This window comes from Schistocerca cancellata, chromosome 9, assembly GCF_023864275.1.
Source record: "Schistocerca cancellata isolate TAMUIC-IGC-003103 chromosome 9, iqSchCanc2.1, whole genome shotgun sequence".
NCBI lineage: Eukaryota > Metazoa > Arthropoda > Insecta > Orthoptera > Acrididae > Schistocerca > Schistocerca cancellata.
The window spans coordinates 485,403,462-485,419,979 of record NC_064634.1 but is presented as its reverse complement, the minus strand read 5'-3'; the positions used below and the strand labels follow the sequence as shown (position 1 = coordinate 485,419,979).

The following is a 16,518-nucleotide window of genomic DNA, read 5'->3' as shown; positions in this document are numbered from 1 at the left end:
TTCCAACGTTTTGCGAAATACGTCTTATTTACTGACATATTTTAGAATGTAAACATGGGTATATTGGTGAAAATCAGTCCAAAAATGTAAACAGCGATAGCAGGTGCAATTTTTATGCTATTGTTCTTAATAAAGTGTGGTATGGTCTCATCATAAATGGAGACACAGTGCCGAAGGTGCTGTTTGTGTACTAGGATTGTGCTTGGTGGTCACCTCACTGTAATAGTTCTTGACCGACTGTAAAGAAAACTGTGATTAATAATTCAGTAATTTCAGAAAAGTATTAAATTTCTTATGTGCTGTGTGTATTTCATCCCATTACTCATTCTCTTTTAATAGTGTTCATGAGTCAGCAATTATGATTCTTTGAAATTTGATGTCTCCATCCTAAATGAACTAGATTCATTGGGATACTTTGCTGTTGCGATTTGACCATCGTCACTCTAATTTCTGTGCCTACTACATGTCACGTTTTGCTCAAATATGGGCTAGGAAGAGAAAGTAAAAATTATTAACGTGCACACAAAGGCTTTTTAGCAGTAGATTTCCCTGTGCACCATACGCCAAGGGAACAAACATAATCCCTGATAAGTGGTATAAAGAAAAGTATCCTCCCCATAAGCTCAACAGTGGCTTAGCGACTGAGCATGAAGATATGAAAATTGATGCAGATGTTGAAATGCCTGGATAATTCAAATATATTTCAATGACTACTGTGGCTAGCTACTTTATTTGCATATTCTACACTCATATTTGACTTTTGAATCTGATTGTAACTATCTGAAAGACGACCAGTGCCACTGTTTTGTTTCTGTGTGTGAGTTAGGTTATAGTCAGTGGCTGCTGAGTATTCAGTACACCTTGTGGCCGTGTGAATCAGTGGCAAAATCTGTGACTGTGTAGGATGTTCTATAATCTGGCTCATTACCAATCTGCATGAACTGTGTCGGTGTATAAACATCCAAAAAAGACAATTATTCACAGAGGATTAGAAATCTTATTCAGGATGTTGATTAATTTTGAAGTGGATCAGTTTAAATCACTACTCAGAGGTAAAAAATGTAGAAATAGCTAGTAAATATTACCAATCAGAAGACAATAACTGTTTTCAGTTGGGGTATAAAAAACTGCTGTGTACACGTAATTGATTTTCTTCAAACTTAATTTGCTTAGTAATTTAAATGAGGCGCACATACCCAACTAAGCTTCATTTTCTGCGGTATTTTTTTTTCAAAATTCTCCCAGTTGGAGAAAAATCTTATAGTTTACATATTCATAATGTTATGACGTTATATTACCAAAACAAATACTCCATAAAGTACAGTAATTCAAAAATTTTGAAACCAGTGTAGATTCAATTAAAGTAAGAGGACAGGCAGAGTTTTTGGGTAATTTCAGAGTTTTCAACCACGTTTTTAACTTGAATATTCCATTGTTCCATACCAATTACCATTTTTATCACTGCTGTATGTTTATGAAATGTGCACTCTTCTTTTTGTGAAAAAAGTTTCTCCTTCATAAAGTATTTTGGAAATAGGAATTTTTATTGGAGTCAGTTACTAGTGTAATATTGAAGCTAATTATCTGAACAAAACTGACAACAGAGTATTCAGCTGTTTGTCACATCAATCACGTCGTCTGGCAACACTGTAGAAGAAACAGGAACATCGTCTGCGAGTGCTCTAATAATAGGAGCTCCATAAAACACAGAAGACAAATATTCCATTGCAGTTTCAACCATCTCCAGTGCTGGCTCCGACATCGAGTACAGTAGCCAGAGTAACAGACCATAGAAAAGTGTCCGCACTACAACGTGCAGATAGTACATCCTAGAAAGAATGATATTTCAATTAGAAACTGTAGTTACTAAATACTAATTACACTGCAGATGCAATTACATGGGGTAAAAAGAACACAGTTACCTTATCGTCTAAAACACAACACAATACCAATACACCATTTCCTGATGTGGTAGGACATGCAACATTATGGCCTATGGCCATCTGATCTACAAAGTTTGTATTTGTAATTAAACTGAATATATTAATGTAACTTATAAAAACTGAACTACACTCCTGGAAATTGAAATAAGAACACCGTGAATTCATTGTCCCAGGAAGGGGAAACTTTATTGACACATTCCTGGGGTCAGATACATCACATGATCACACTGACAGAACCACAGGCACATAGACACAGGCAACAGAGCATGCACAATGTCGGCACTAGTACAGTGTATATCCACCTTTCGCAGCAATGCAGGCTGCTATTCTCCCATGGAGACGATCGTAGAGATGCTGGATGTAGTCCTGTGGAACGGCTTGCCATGCCATTTCCACCTGGCGCCTCAGTTGGACCAGCGTTCGTGCTGGACGTGCAGACCGCGTGAGACGACGCTTCATCCAGTCCCAAACATGCTCAATGGGGGACAGATCCGGAGATCTTGCTGGCCAGGGTAGTTGACTTACACCTTCTAGAGCACGTTGGGTGGCACGGGATACATGCGGACGTGCATTGTCCTGTTGGAACAGCACGTTCCCTTGCCGGTCTAGGAATGGTAGAACGATGGGTTCGATGACGGTTTGGATGTACTGTGCACTATTCAGTGTCCCCTCGACGATCACCAGTGGTGTACGGCCAGTGTAGGAGATCGCTCCCCACACCATGATGCCGGGTGTTGGCCCTGTGTGCCTCGGTCGTATGCAGTCCTGATTGTGGCGCTCACCTGCACGGCGCCAAACACGCATACGACCATCATTGGCACCAAGGCAGAAGCGACTCTCAGCGCTGAAGACGACACGTCTCCATTCGTCCCTCCATTCACGCCTGTCGCGACACCACTGGAGGCGGGCTGCACGATGTTGGGGCGTGAGCGGAAGACGGCCTAACGGTGCGCGGGACCGTAGCCCAGCTTCATGGAGACGGTTGCGAATGGTCCTCGCCGATACCCCAGGAGCAACAGTGTCCCTAATTTGATGGGAAGTGGCGGTGCGGTCCCCTACGGCACTGCGTAGGATCCTACGGTCTTGGCGTGCATCCGTGCGTCGCTGCGGTCCGGTCCCAGGTCGACGGGCACGTGCACCTTCCGCCGACCACTGGCGACAACATCGATGTACTGTGGAGACCTCACGCCCCACGTGTTGAGCAATTCGGCGGTACGTCCACCCGGCCTCCCGCATGCCCACTATACGCCCTCGCTCAAAGTCCGTCAACTGCACATACGGTTCACGTCCACGCTGTCGCGGCATGCTACCAGTGTTAAAGACTGCGATGGAGCTCCGTATGCCACGGCAAACTGGCTGACACTGACACTGACACTGCACAAATGCTGCGCAGCTAGCGCCATTCGACGGCCAACACCGCGGTTCCTGGTGTGTCCGCTGTGCCGTGCGTGTGATCATTGCTTGTACAGCCCTCTCGCAGTGTCCGGAGCAAGTATGGTGGGTCTAACACACCGGTGTCAATGTGTTCTTTTTTCCATTTCCAGGAGTGTATTTCAGTCGACATAAATTTATAATTAATCGTTAACTTTATGAGGAATGAAATAAAATTTTGAAAAATCAATGCAGTTCTAGCAATGGGAGTCGGACCGGATCCAATGAAATTTTAATCAGTGTGCTTGACAGATGGTCTATGAGACTTTTACATGAAATGCCACTCGAAAATCCCTCATGCTTCACGCTAAAAACTGTAGAGAGCTTAAGCACTATTGATACATTTACGCATCTCGTCCTGTCGGCCGTCTCGCTGCCGTGGGCGAGTTACTTGGTGAATATAAAAGTTTTTATATGTTTTATGTGTAGCCCTTTTCTTGCAAAGAAACCTCGTTACATTATCTTGAACCGTTTATGGAATATGACGATCGTTATGACCACATTATTCCGAATGCCCAGGGGCAGAAATGGGCGCAAAGCACACCACTGGATAACAAATATATTTTTTTAAATATTTTATCCATATGCCGCACTCAATTACTGAATGTTGAGATCACGTCTGTGACAGTCGAAGTCTTAAGCTTGGTGCCTAATAGTTCAACATTGCGAGGAACATGATAAAATGAAAAAAGAGGGAAAAAATTGTAGAAGTGGGGATCGAATCCAACTTGACAAACCGCCAGTCACAATACTTGACCAGTGGGCTATGGTACCGATATGTCAGCTTTTCCTCCAAAACCCTTCATACTCTAAGCTTGCACAATAGTTTACATGCAGAGCTTAAATAAAAATATTGGCATAGTTCAGTGAGCGACATAGCAGAAAATGCAAGCACCAGAATGTGCTCTAAGGGCATTATCACATGATCACCAGCTGACAGTGTTCTGAACCAACAGAGCAAACGATTTTTCTTCTGAAAATCGGATCCATTGTAGTCAAAAGAAACCATACTTTCCATTTATTCGTTACTTCTAGATACTGAACACTCACACAGCACAAGATTCACTCCACAGTACCAGAGTTCTAGAATCTCAAACACAACTGTGGCTAAATTATTGGTTATTGCTATTGTCTTGAATAAATAATCTTGTTTCTAGCCATGGATCAACAATTTTGGTCTACTCTTCTAATCAACGCATCTATTTTCCTACATCTATATCTGCAAAATTATGGTGAAGATTTTGGTAGAGGGTAATTTTCACTTGCCCCACTTCCATGTTTTCTTTTTCTTGTTCTGCTTAACAATGGAAAATTAGAAGTATGATCGGTTATGCTTTATTTCACGAGTCAGTTATTGCTGGCATATACAAAAGTTGGTATACTGTACCAACAGTATGGTTAGGTGGTACTGCCTTTTAAAGCTTACGACCAGTCATGTGTCTGGCTTGTAATCCAGTATACTAATCATTTTGAAGCCTGCCCAGTGAGAAACTGCACAGAATCATCAATTCGTGTTGTGGCTGTGTACCTAGCCCCCCACCCCCTTCCCCTGAGAGTGAAGTGACAGCTAAAGCATTAGCCACAGCCGATCCTACTCTTAGTGAAGTTCTTAAGGTCGCTAAATGTTTTTACGTTGCTTCTTACACCCAGCACACTTTCGCTAACGAAATTTAGGTAAAGTAGTTATTCTCCACTACGAGCAACAGCCAGGTGATGATTTTCATTAAAGCAAGTAAAGTCGTATGACGTGATTGTCTGCTAGACCCCAAAGGGCAGGTTCAACCACCTGTATTGGAAACGTGTTTGCCATCCTTCATATTCATGGGTACCTTCCTCTCATGAAATATTTGCATTGTGTGTTTAAGTGTAACTGTTTATTGTAGGTGCCTGTAAGCCCAAAGGGGAGACCTACCTTTACGTCCACAGTCAGTGGGTGGATTGCATTCAACAGTGCTGCATTCTCTCACTTCATAAGACATTGAGAGAAGTTTAGATTTTAATCCAGGAAATTGGTCAAGGACTGGTGTTCAGAGACACTGCACCACCATCTCTCTTCTCCGCTATGTCGGACAGCCAAAGGAAAAATTCCAAAAGGCACGCAGCAGACTCAGTCAGAGACAAATCCAAGTATCAGACATGGCCAACACTGCTTAACTTCAGCGAAATATCGGCTACTGGTGCATCGAACGCGGCACTTCCATTGCCATGATTCTGATGCATAATCTTCTTTTTACACCTTAAGTCCCACCAAAGTCTGCAGTCGTCCAGATCGCTGGCATCTAGTGAGAGACTTAAGTATGCCAATGTTACAGTTCCCCCTCACCATCAGTTGCATCATTTTGAACCCTTCTAAACAACAGAGGGCCAGTATGAACTTACAAGCACATCAGAAATACATAGGAGGGTTAACACACAAGGGAAGGATCACAAACGCCTTTGCTCTTCCACGTCGACACATTGACGATGTAAGCCGATGAAGAGCCGGTGACTTGCCTGACTACGACAGACTTCATTAAGGCACTGTTGCCCATATTATGCCACCCATAATTTGTCGTGTGGCAAGGGTCTGGCACCTGACGGCTCTGTGTTGACAAGTTCCTGCCCTATATTGTGTACTGACATGTCCCAGTGACAGCACAATGCTCCACACAGCTGTGGCTGTTGACCAGGCAGCTCCGCCAGTACAGCGGCAGCTGATAGTGGTTCCTACTATTTCTGCCCAGTCAGTAGAGTTCCGACTGCGTGCCGGAGCTTTCCTGTCATTAATCAGTGAAGACATATACGGTGCAAAGGGCCCAGTGATGGGTCATGTCTTACTGCCTAAACACTATTCTTCCTCTTGGAAACAGTGGCTTGTGATTAAGAAAAAGAACTTGAAGCTAGTACCTACATTCTTAGAAGTGAAGTAACCTAATACTGTTGTCATTTTTGGCTTGCAATGAGGACGCATGGAAATCGACTTTTTGTAATTTTTTGTATGCTGACGAAAAAAAGTAGAAACTCCAAGAACGAAAGCTGGTGCGCATAATACTAGATCTAAACATGATGTCTATTAAAATTTCCCGTCATTCTCATAAGAGTAGTGCTAGTAGCGTCACTAAGAGGTTGCAAATGAGCTTTGCTGTGGGTACACAGTTATCTGTCGTCATCGTTAGTTACTCACTCCACATGATATAACATTTTCTTTCATGCTGCTCCATGTGTGTTGTGTGCGTGTGACTCATCACAATGATACAACACAATAACACTTGACTTCATGTAATAGATATAAGAAAATATGTAATTAAAATGTATGTAAACGTGACTGTTTTAAAATATTTACGGTTCTAGAGGAAGGAAATGCAGTTAATCTGATTAGAAACATCAGAAAAAAATCTTCTGACACTCCTCAAATTATATTATAAGAATTAAAATTGATATAAAGTACATACCTTCTCATGTATCTCACATCACCGGGTATATCATCGATGCTCTCATTCAGAAGGTACAGCTTCGCTCCAATAATTGACTTTTTACAATAGTCGTAGTAATCAAGTTCTTTAACATTAAAATAAAAGATTTCCTTATCCTCAGGAGCCATCGATTCATACAGAGACACAACATTTTTGTTGATAAATGTCCATTCATGTAGCACGTAATACCCCAACATGATCTTGGCCGAATATAAACGATTGTTTACGTGCACCAAGCTGAAAAAAGTAATTATCAGAGTAAACTTCTGTGCTGTAAACAATTTTATCTGGATGTGTAGACATTTACAGTTTCATGTATCAGATAATGATGATAACCTCGTGTATCTTAGTGACCTGCTGGAATTCTTTGTAGTCTATTCCTCTTACATGACTATATCCATAACCTACCACAGTTATGCTAACAGGGAAATGAAATCTACAACTTAATGCGGATAGCGAATCTTCACCTCATTGACAACTAAGAGCTAGGTTAAAAAGAGAATGAAATATCTGTCAAAGATTCGATCACGCCACCTTTCGATTTCCAGACTTGAGTTTCAACATCTATGTTTGCTATTTAAAATTCCTTCCAATCTCCCATTGTAGCCAATATCTGTGCTCACCTCCTATTGCCTTTGCTAGTGCGCTGCCTGTATGACCATATTATTTTGCCTAATCAACTTCTTACTTAAACTGTAAAGCCATCTGTTAAGTCCTCTTATTTCTTGGATGTCCCAAAACAAAAAAACAAAAATTTCTTCTTTAACAGTTCAACATTCTTAGGGAACTCATTGTTGTTGTGGTCTTCAGTCCTGAGACTGGTTTGATGCAGCTCTCCATGCTACTCTATCCTGTGCAAGCTTCTTCATCTCCCAGTATCTACTGCAACCTACATCCTTCTGAATCTGCTTAGTGTATTCATCTCTTGGTCTCCCTCTACGATTTTTACCCTCCACACTGCCCTCCAATGCTAAATTTGTGATCCCTTGATGCCTCAAAACATGTCCTACCAACCGATCCCTTCTTCTAGTCACGTTGTGCCACAAACTTCTCTTCTCGCCAATCCTATTCAATACCTCCTCATTAGTTACGTGATCTACCCACCTTATCTTCAGCATTCTTCTGTAGCACCACATTTCGAAAGCTAAAACTCATAGATCTTTATAAAATAATAAATAAAAATTAATATATTAACTTATTTATCATTCAATGTTTAATATGGAGCCTTAACTGTAACTAAAAATGGATATAATACTACTGGGATTTATAAGTTCACATTAACAGAATAAAATAAAATAAAATTCTTAAGGACATATGACTACTTTTGGTGAAGCTGTAGCATGATCTGCTGAATTAAAATCTTCCTGTCTACTGGTAATTCACCTGTAGATCCATGTTGTGAATTACATACTTCTTGTGTCTGACCTTTCTATTGATTCATAACCTTAAGGTTAAAATTGAAACTATTCTTAGTAAAAGATAAAAAATTACAAAATATATTTACTTTCTTCCCATAACACAATTTGCAGGGAACTGTTGAATCATCTGTGTATTTTCTTGATAATACTATGTTCTTCCGCTATGTACCATATGAAATCTTGCTTTGTCCCCATTTCTGCCTTCAGTGTTTAAGAGACATATTGTTCTGTAAATCACGTGTAACTATGGAATTTTGATTCACAGGATAGCTGCACTCTGGAGTAATTGCATGGTTGATACATATTGTGAGTAGTTGGGCAGTAGAGGTATTTGCACAGCATCCATTATTGCCATATCTCTCAAAGTTCATAGGCCAAGGACACATTGTTGCCAGATCTCTCCAAGGGTTCAATGTCCTGCTTGCCAAATTTCCTCAGACAGTTGTCCTTCAAGGCAATGTATTAATGTCCTCATAGTCAGTGTTATCAAGGGACAAGGGGTCAGTTGTTACCTACAAACTAGCCACTTGTTTTTATAACAATATGTCATAACGTATTATACAGTTAGTGGAATTAATGGCATACTAATTTTATTGTCAGTATTCAACACCCAATCATAATTATGTATTTCCCAAAAACGCCGATTATCCCTCACCAGTCCAACTATCAGACCAACTTGTCACTTGTGCTCTGTACACTATCAGACAGGCTCCTCACTTGTATGCTGCCCATCTGCAGACCTGACATATGTGTCAGCTTCTTAAATAATTACATTTTCTGCAGTTAGTAGAAGACTATTGTGCCCAATGACATTTCAGCAAGCACCTTATCATATAAGCCATCCTCCATCGGTATATAAAGTACTGGGGGAATTTTTCAGAATTTTACTGATTTTTCCAAAAGCCATCCACTTTTTGAGATCATAAATAAATATTTAACATGCAACACAGTGCACCATTTAAATAATTTACGTATTTAAACAATTTACAGCCTACTATGGTGATAGAAATTATTACTTATCATGGATAGATATGTGTGGACCTTGTGTTAGGTGTATGTTAAAAGAAACAATGGCTGACACACTATCAGCTCACCTAACAGAAGTTAGATAGCACAATATTACTGTGCATATGTAAATAACAGTGGGAATTAGGAACATTTCTACTACCATGTCATACTCATTTACAGTACATCAGTGTTATGACTTCATAGGAACGTAAGTGAAGACATGCACTGTTGAACGAGTCCCTGACTACATTATACATGTTGATACTATGATTGACTTTAGGGTAGAAATCTTAGGAAGTTTTTATTATGCTAACATGTGTCCACACCAGTCAGTTCCCCCCACACTTCTGCAGTTGTAGAGAGTGTGTAGGTGCACCACAGCCTCCAAGATATGCCACAGAAAATGGTGGTTTGGACAATATCTCTTTGCCACTAGTTAACGACCACCAGGGATGCTGTCACTCTCATGACCCTGATCTGTCACTTCGCATCGCTGCACATGGTCTACCATCACCATAGCCATCTCTTGAGTCTATTATAGATTATGTGTGTGTAACAATTCTCTCAATACAGTGTCTAACAGCAGCGTCACCTTTCTGGGGTGGTGGCACGTGGTCTGATAATTCCTTGGTGACCTCCGATATAAATGTCACACAGAGGTTGTAGGAATAAGTATTTGCTCAGTATCCATATAGGCAGAAGACCACTAAATCTGTGCAAGTAGGCCTCCACAATGTACAATTTCACATGCTGTGTATGTATGCTTGAAACTGGGTTTAATCCTCGAGATAGAAATAGCTTAACAGTGCCACACACAGATCTAGGCGATATGTTAGGATTTAGGGTCGTTTTTACAAAGTGTGTGTGACGTTGTGTGGTGGAATTTTCACGTAATTTTTGACCAAGTCCTTGTTCCATTGACATGGAAAGAAATTTAAAAAAGAAGAGAGGCCTCTGTCTAATTTCACAATGATGGAGGAAGTACTATACTCTCTCTGATATGACCAAGAGTAAAACTCTCTGCAATGCATTATACCTCGCTTGTACTGATCAACTGTTTAGCGTGTCAGTATGACTTTATAACTACATCTGTATTGCCATTTATTGGATTTGTATACGGCACTTTATTACCATTTCTTATTCGTGTGGTATCAAACATAGTGCTTATAAATGGAAGCTTAATACTATCTTCATTTATAGGATTTTTAATTCATACTAAAGTATACAAAATATTAAAAAACACATACCTATCTTGTATGTGTATGTGTGAAGTACCATGTGCATATAATAAACACCATAAAAAGTAGCAGTTTTTCCATTTTAACCAATGTATGGAATAAGTTTCCTTTAATTTACGCCTATGGGCACAAACTTTTTGTTAACAGATTACCGGTTTCGGTCTTTAATGACTATCATCAGATCTGTTTCATAAAAACAAAGTCCTAATGTACTGCACCCATAGTGGCAACGTCAAATGTTAAATACGGAATCATCACCAACATCGTCAAATACATATAAATAACATCACATGCACGAGTCAGTAGTACTGACAACATGACTAAATGTATCGACTCCCCAAAATCAATAAAATATCGGTTACTTTGAAGCCTATTGTCAGTGGGATTAACTTGTCAACTTATCTTTCAGCACGTCATTTATCTGGTGAAGTGGGACATCTAGTTGGTAAAACAAATACCTTTGTCGAAGATTCGAAACATTTACATTTACAAATTATACGCCTAGTGAAGATATTTGCAGGTGACATGCTCGTTAGCTTTGATATGACATCGTTATATACTAACATACCAGTATAAGATAGAATGGAGATCAGAAGGGAGAGTGTTGATACAGTTGTTTGTGGCTTAATTGAATTATGTCTCCTTTCGAGCGATTTAAAATACAGTGGTGAACTCTATCACTAGGCTGACGGCCTTGTTATGGGCTCAACCATACCTCCAATTGCAGGTGAGATTTTTATGGAACATTTCAAACAACAGGCATTAAGTAGTGACGCTCTGAAACCTTCTTGCTGTCTCCGCAATGTGGATGATACAATTGTTAAGTGGTCACATAGCGAAGAAGTTCATGCGTTCCATAATTTCTGAAATGGAATTCACCTCAAAATCAAATTTATCTTCGAGGTTGAGTATGAGGTCGGTTTCCCGTTCCTAGATGTGTTGGTATACGAAGATCTGATAACAGTATATTCACACAGTTTATAGAAAGCCAACCAACACAAACAGATATTTAGATGCCACTTCCTATCACCACCCAGACCAGAAGCAAGCAGTGCTCAACACACTGTCTTCACGTGTCTTCCGTATCAGCGATGATGACAACCTGGAATCTGAGTAGAAATTTTTAAAGAAGACAATGGAGGCAAATGGTTTGATAGTTGTTCAGTCGACAGGACTTTTAGGCGGAATATTAATCATGCTATTAAGAATGACGAGGTACTATCTTCTCAAGATATTGTTCGTTCCTGGGGTCACTGACCGCATAAGCGGAATTCTAAAGAAAAATGATATCCAGACACCTTTTCTTTAGACATTACAAAATAAAGTTCTTTTCCGAAAAAAATTGGATGCACCTTATTGCCTCCACAATACAGGTGTCTATCAAGTGATATGTGGCTGTGGCAAAGTGTATAGAAGTGAAACGGGAAGAAATCTTAAAGGACGCAATACGGGACACGAATAGCACGTGCGGCTAAAACTAAGTGTAAAATCGGGCAGCGGAACATCATGGGAACTGTGGCTCTGATATCGATTTTAATAACGTACGTGTGCTGGCTATGGAAACCAACATATGTAGAAGAAATGTCCTAGAAGCGGTTGAAATTTCCAAGAATGTATGAAATTCAACAGAAAGGACGGCTACAGGCTTCCGGCATCGTGGCTGCCTGCCACCAAGGAAGTAAATATGCGGCTGTTTTGTGCTAACAATACAACCAACGATGTGCATGTCACGTCGGCGGACAATAATACTTTGGGTAAACATTCCAACTCTCTTGCTCTGTCCGTTTCGCATCTAGCCAATGATGATGGCCAAACAGTAGTAGCAGGAGGAATTTAAACGAATAATCCTTCTCCAGCGTAAGTGTGGAATAGTGCTTTTCTATTCAATGATGATGAGACACCAATAGTATCCACAAGAGTTTAGCTAATAACGCCCCTTCTTCGGTAGCTGCGCGGGAATATTAGCCTATGACGATGGCTCACTAATGGTAGCCACAGGAATTTTAACTATTACTCTCAGTTCTCCAGCACAACCTCGGGAAAACTGGTCTCTGACAGTGTTCTAGCAATACTGGACACCGAAATATCCTGAAGAAGATCCCAGCAGAGGGATCTAAACGTCGGTTATTTTAAAAGGAATTATGACTTGACCTAACAACGCACATATTTTGAAAATACTTATTGGGCCACCTTGAACCCACTCATACTAGGAGGGGTACAACAACAGCTGGGGCAAGAAATCCTTAAACACGTACAAAAATTTGCGGTAATAATGTTTGAAAAGTTAGAGTCGTTACTCTATCTTCGTAAATCTTATATTCAAAGACCAAGTAAACATTTTATACTGGCAAGAATAAATTGTAATACGTTGTAAATATAATAAAGAACAAAACGTCACTGGATGCAAGTGACTCAGAGGAAGACAGTTATACATTTTGAAAATAATAGTTTTGAAAAGAGGGGAAATGTATGTCCGCATGGGGTCATATCGACCAATGAGAAACTTTATGCTTACATGCTGTCGCTGGGTCAACACCTAACAAATTTGACACTCAGGCTACTTTTTCCCGGTCTCTTCCACTAAACGTGAGATATAGGGAGATGTAATTATCTAGTATGCTTCCACGCCCTCTGTAAGCGAGGAAACTATCAAGGAAACAGCAGAGTGTTTATGGACACTCTGACACCTCCTCCCCCCCCCCCCCCCAAAACTCTGTCTGTGGGACACAAACAAACATCAAAGATTTCGGAGACTAAAATGGTAAACTCACTTTATGTTTGTCACATTAGAGGAGATAAGAAAAATAACGTTTACTAATCACGATTTCATGCTGTAACACTGAAAAAATATCTGATTCTTTTAACACACAGACCGTCAGTAACACACAGATTCTAATTCCTACACTCACCAGTATTAGAGAAACAGGATTTTAGTGTGAAAACGCATAATTGTCATGCAATACTCCTGTTGCTTGGTGTTGACGGTCTCCTGAAGGGTTGCAAAAACATCACGTCATTTTAATCCCTACACAATACTACAGCAAGGAACAGTTGAATCTTGCATTAACAGGTGTTTCAAGACATTTTAATAGGAGGCCGGAGGCAACTTGCACACTCCACTAAACTGCATGCGTGTGCATTGCATGAAAGTAAAATATATACACTATCTTTACGATGCATAGCAGTTATAATTCCCCATCTAAGTAATGTTGCAGACACTTTGTAGATTCTCTCTGGCTTGCTGGAAGTATCCAAATCACTGAAGGATGCTAAGCAAACATGTTAAGCAATACGAGGACCCATATTATTGTACATTTTCATACGGGAAAATAAGAAAGATTTGAAAAAAATGAAAATATGGAAAACAGAGAAAAATCTGAATATAAAATAGGGATACAAGATGTTTGCAGTTGCTAAAGGAGAGTGCTTATATGTTGATGTACTTGCAAAAAATATGATGGTTTGGAAACCGTTTACCATATATATGTGACACTTTGGACATACTAGACAATTTTCTGTATTCTGTATAGCTAACATTGCATTAGAGCTCCTATGGTGCACTCAAGAAAAAGTAATATGTAATTATACGAGTATATACTTCGAAATAATGCGGCTGCTTTTGTTTAAGTGAGGACGTACTGGCGTTCTGTACACAAACAGATAATGTATAATTAGTTTTAATTCTTGACACTTCCTTCGTCACTACCACCCATAAAACCACGTTACATGATTGGTTGTGGGTACTAGAATCGTATTAGGTAGGTATACTCAGGTCCCTCTCTTGAATCATAATTCTATGGTGATGGTGAGATACATTTATTATACTAACAAGCAGTATATTGAGCTATCTTTTGTAATTATCCCAGAATAGTATAGCATGCATCTGAAGGTGGGGAGACAATTTTATAAAGTGCCCTGGCGAAAAAATAAGGTAGTATTAAACTTGATTTGTAACCAAATACACCACTCAAAAAAGAAACATTAATGAAGGTTCAGATGCAGTCCAACGAAGAGCAGCAGACACGCAATGGTGTGGTTCCATCGAGATGTTTAACAGACTCCTGCCTCGATCGTTACAATAGAAGAGTTTCATATCACGGAGAGCTTTATTACTCCATCCAGTCACGAGGAATTTAAGCTAATACAGGATCTTTTTTAAAGACAAGCGTTCTTTCGATGTGAATGGAACTTGGATGTGGGTTAAATGTTGCATGTATTCTCCACCATACAACATAAGTTGGCGAGCGAGTGTTACTAAACTCTGTTTTCTTTGTAGGCAGTACCATTGTCTGGGATAAAGCTGCGGATGTTGGAAGGACTACCAGGTCGATCTATGTGTTGCAGGTTAAGAGCTACAAATGCCAGATCATCCCACTCCGCAAAGCACGTGGGGAAAAGTGAACAGTGCGGTAAAGCTCTACATATCTCGCGCATCTGTGTAAAATATTGTTAAACTCTGCATTACTCGAAAGATTAATCCATTTTTCGGCATACATATTCACCACAGATTATTCTACATTACGGAAAGTGTTACAGATTTTGGTGTTTTTCTGGTTGTACAAATACTGATCAAAGGAATGGTGACGGTGCTCATGCATGCCTGCGACCTCTATGTCATATTTACAGTGGGGGTGAATAATCGCACCACCCGGTTCCTATACTACTGACTACTGGCAAATATTTGTCTTCTTTAACGTCTCTATCAATTTACACCAATCAAACAAATGTCGCTGTAGACTAATTTGTGATCACTTTATCGAATAACCACGTAAAATCGTTTTGCTTGTAACGGGAAACAGACCGACGCATTAAAAACAATACCAACCGAAACACCTGAGAAAATGTGCCACAGAGTATGGTGTAAGGCGTCGCTCCAAATCACTCAACTGTCCCGTGGCGTCGTGCTTTACACAACCTCAAGCCTCGCTTAGCAATGGTCCCGGGTCTACGACGAGCCATTCGGCCATTGTCCCCTATTCCTTTTATCTCACCGTGCACAGTCATTTTGTTAGCTGGACATCTGGTGGAATCACTTGGGAGCTTGTGATTGATTCCTTCCGTCGATTAATGCGACTTTTTACTACCAGCCCCCGCAATGCTCAAGGCCTCTGTGTCCGTCAGTAGGTCTGCTGACCTCGGTTTAGATGTGATGGTTCCTTCGCTTCTCCACTTGATAATCGCTTCATCGATTTGGGCAGCTATAAAAGGTTTCAAAGGAGATGTTTCTCCGCAGCTCCCGTCTGGAGATACGCAGCTCCTACACGACTGCGCCGCCTGCATATCATACAGAACAAAATGCTACGAATCATTAGCAACACTCGGCGCTACACACGCACTGCGTATCTTCACAATGAATACCGCCTTGAAACCCTCAAGGAAGTATTCCAAAAACGCGCCACACGACTGTACAGGAGGCACTCGAACAATTCTTTCATCCTTGCTCTTGGAAACTACGATCACAACCATAGGTGGAAGCATAAGTGGCCAAAGACACTACTAGTTAGGGCATAACCACCTATGGCAAGCTAACATACAGCAACAAGCGACAAACGTCGGCAAGCCCGTGCATATCAGCAACGTTGACTGGAAATACCAGCTGCTATTAAAGCCGACCAACAGGCTACAGCAGGGAAACCGACGAGGTCGCCCACTGACACACAAACAAACCGCCCACATCACTCTTCACTGTGCCTCTGATACACGATCTATCGGACACAAAACGATGATGAACCTAACTGTTGCAGGTTGCTGACGCTGACCGAGAGTTCAACAACTTCACCCATCGGCAGCCGCCGGGCAACAGCGCCGCACAACGTCAAAGGTATCGACATGCGTGATACCCAGTGCTAACAAAGCCTACCCTTGCATGACCTATCGCAGGCAGCAAGATATCCGCTACTGTTTCCAACCGACCTATCTATCGCAGAGATTTTTCTTCCCTTGGCTCTTACCTTGGCACTTTTTTCCCTCTGCCCTTCAAACCGCTACCTTTCTTTCGACTTTTGACCCAATCTGTCTCCATATGAGC

General features: G+C 40.7%; 1 protein-coding gene across 2 annotated transcripts in view; it reads right to left on the bottom strand.

The window, feature by feature from the left end:
• Positions 1 to 1,523: 1,523 nt before the first annotated feature.
• Positions 1,524 to 16,518, bottom strand: part of LOC126100485 (fatty acyl-CoA reductase 1-like) — a 501,954-nt gene continuing 486,959 nt past the window's right edge. For both annotated transcript variants that reach the window (XM_049911091.1, XM_049911092.1), the window contains exons 8-9: positions 6,806 to 7,063; positions 1,524 to 1,829 (exon numbers count right to left, since the gene is read on the bottom strand). In XM_049911091.1, the coding sequence (XP_049767048.1) occupies positions 1,610 to 1,829; positions 6,806 to 7,063 (478 nt within the window). In that variant the 3' untranslated portion in view covers positions 1,524 to 1,609. The remainder of the gene's footprint in view (positions 1,830 to 6,805; positions 7,064 to 16,518) is intronic.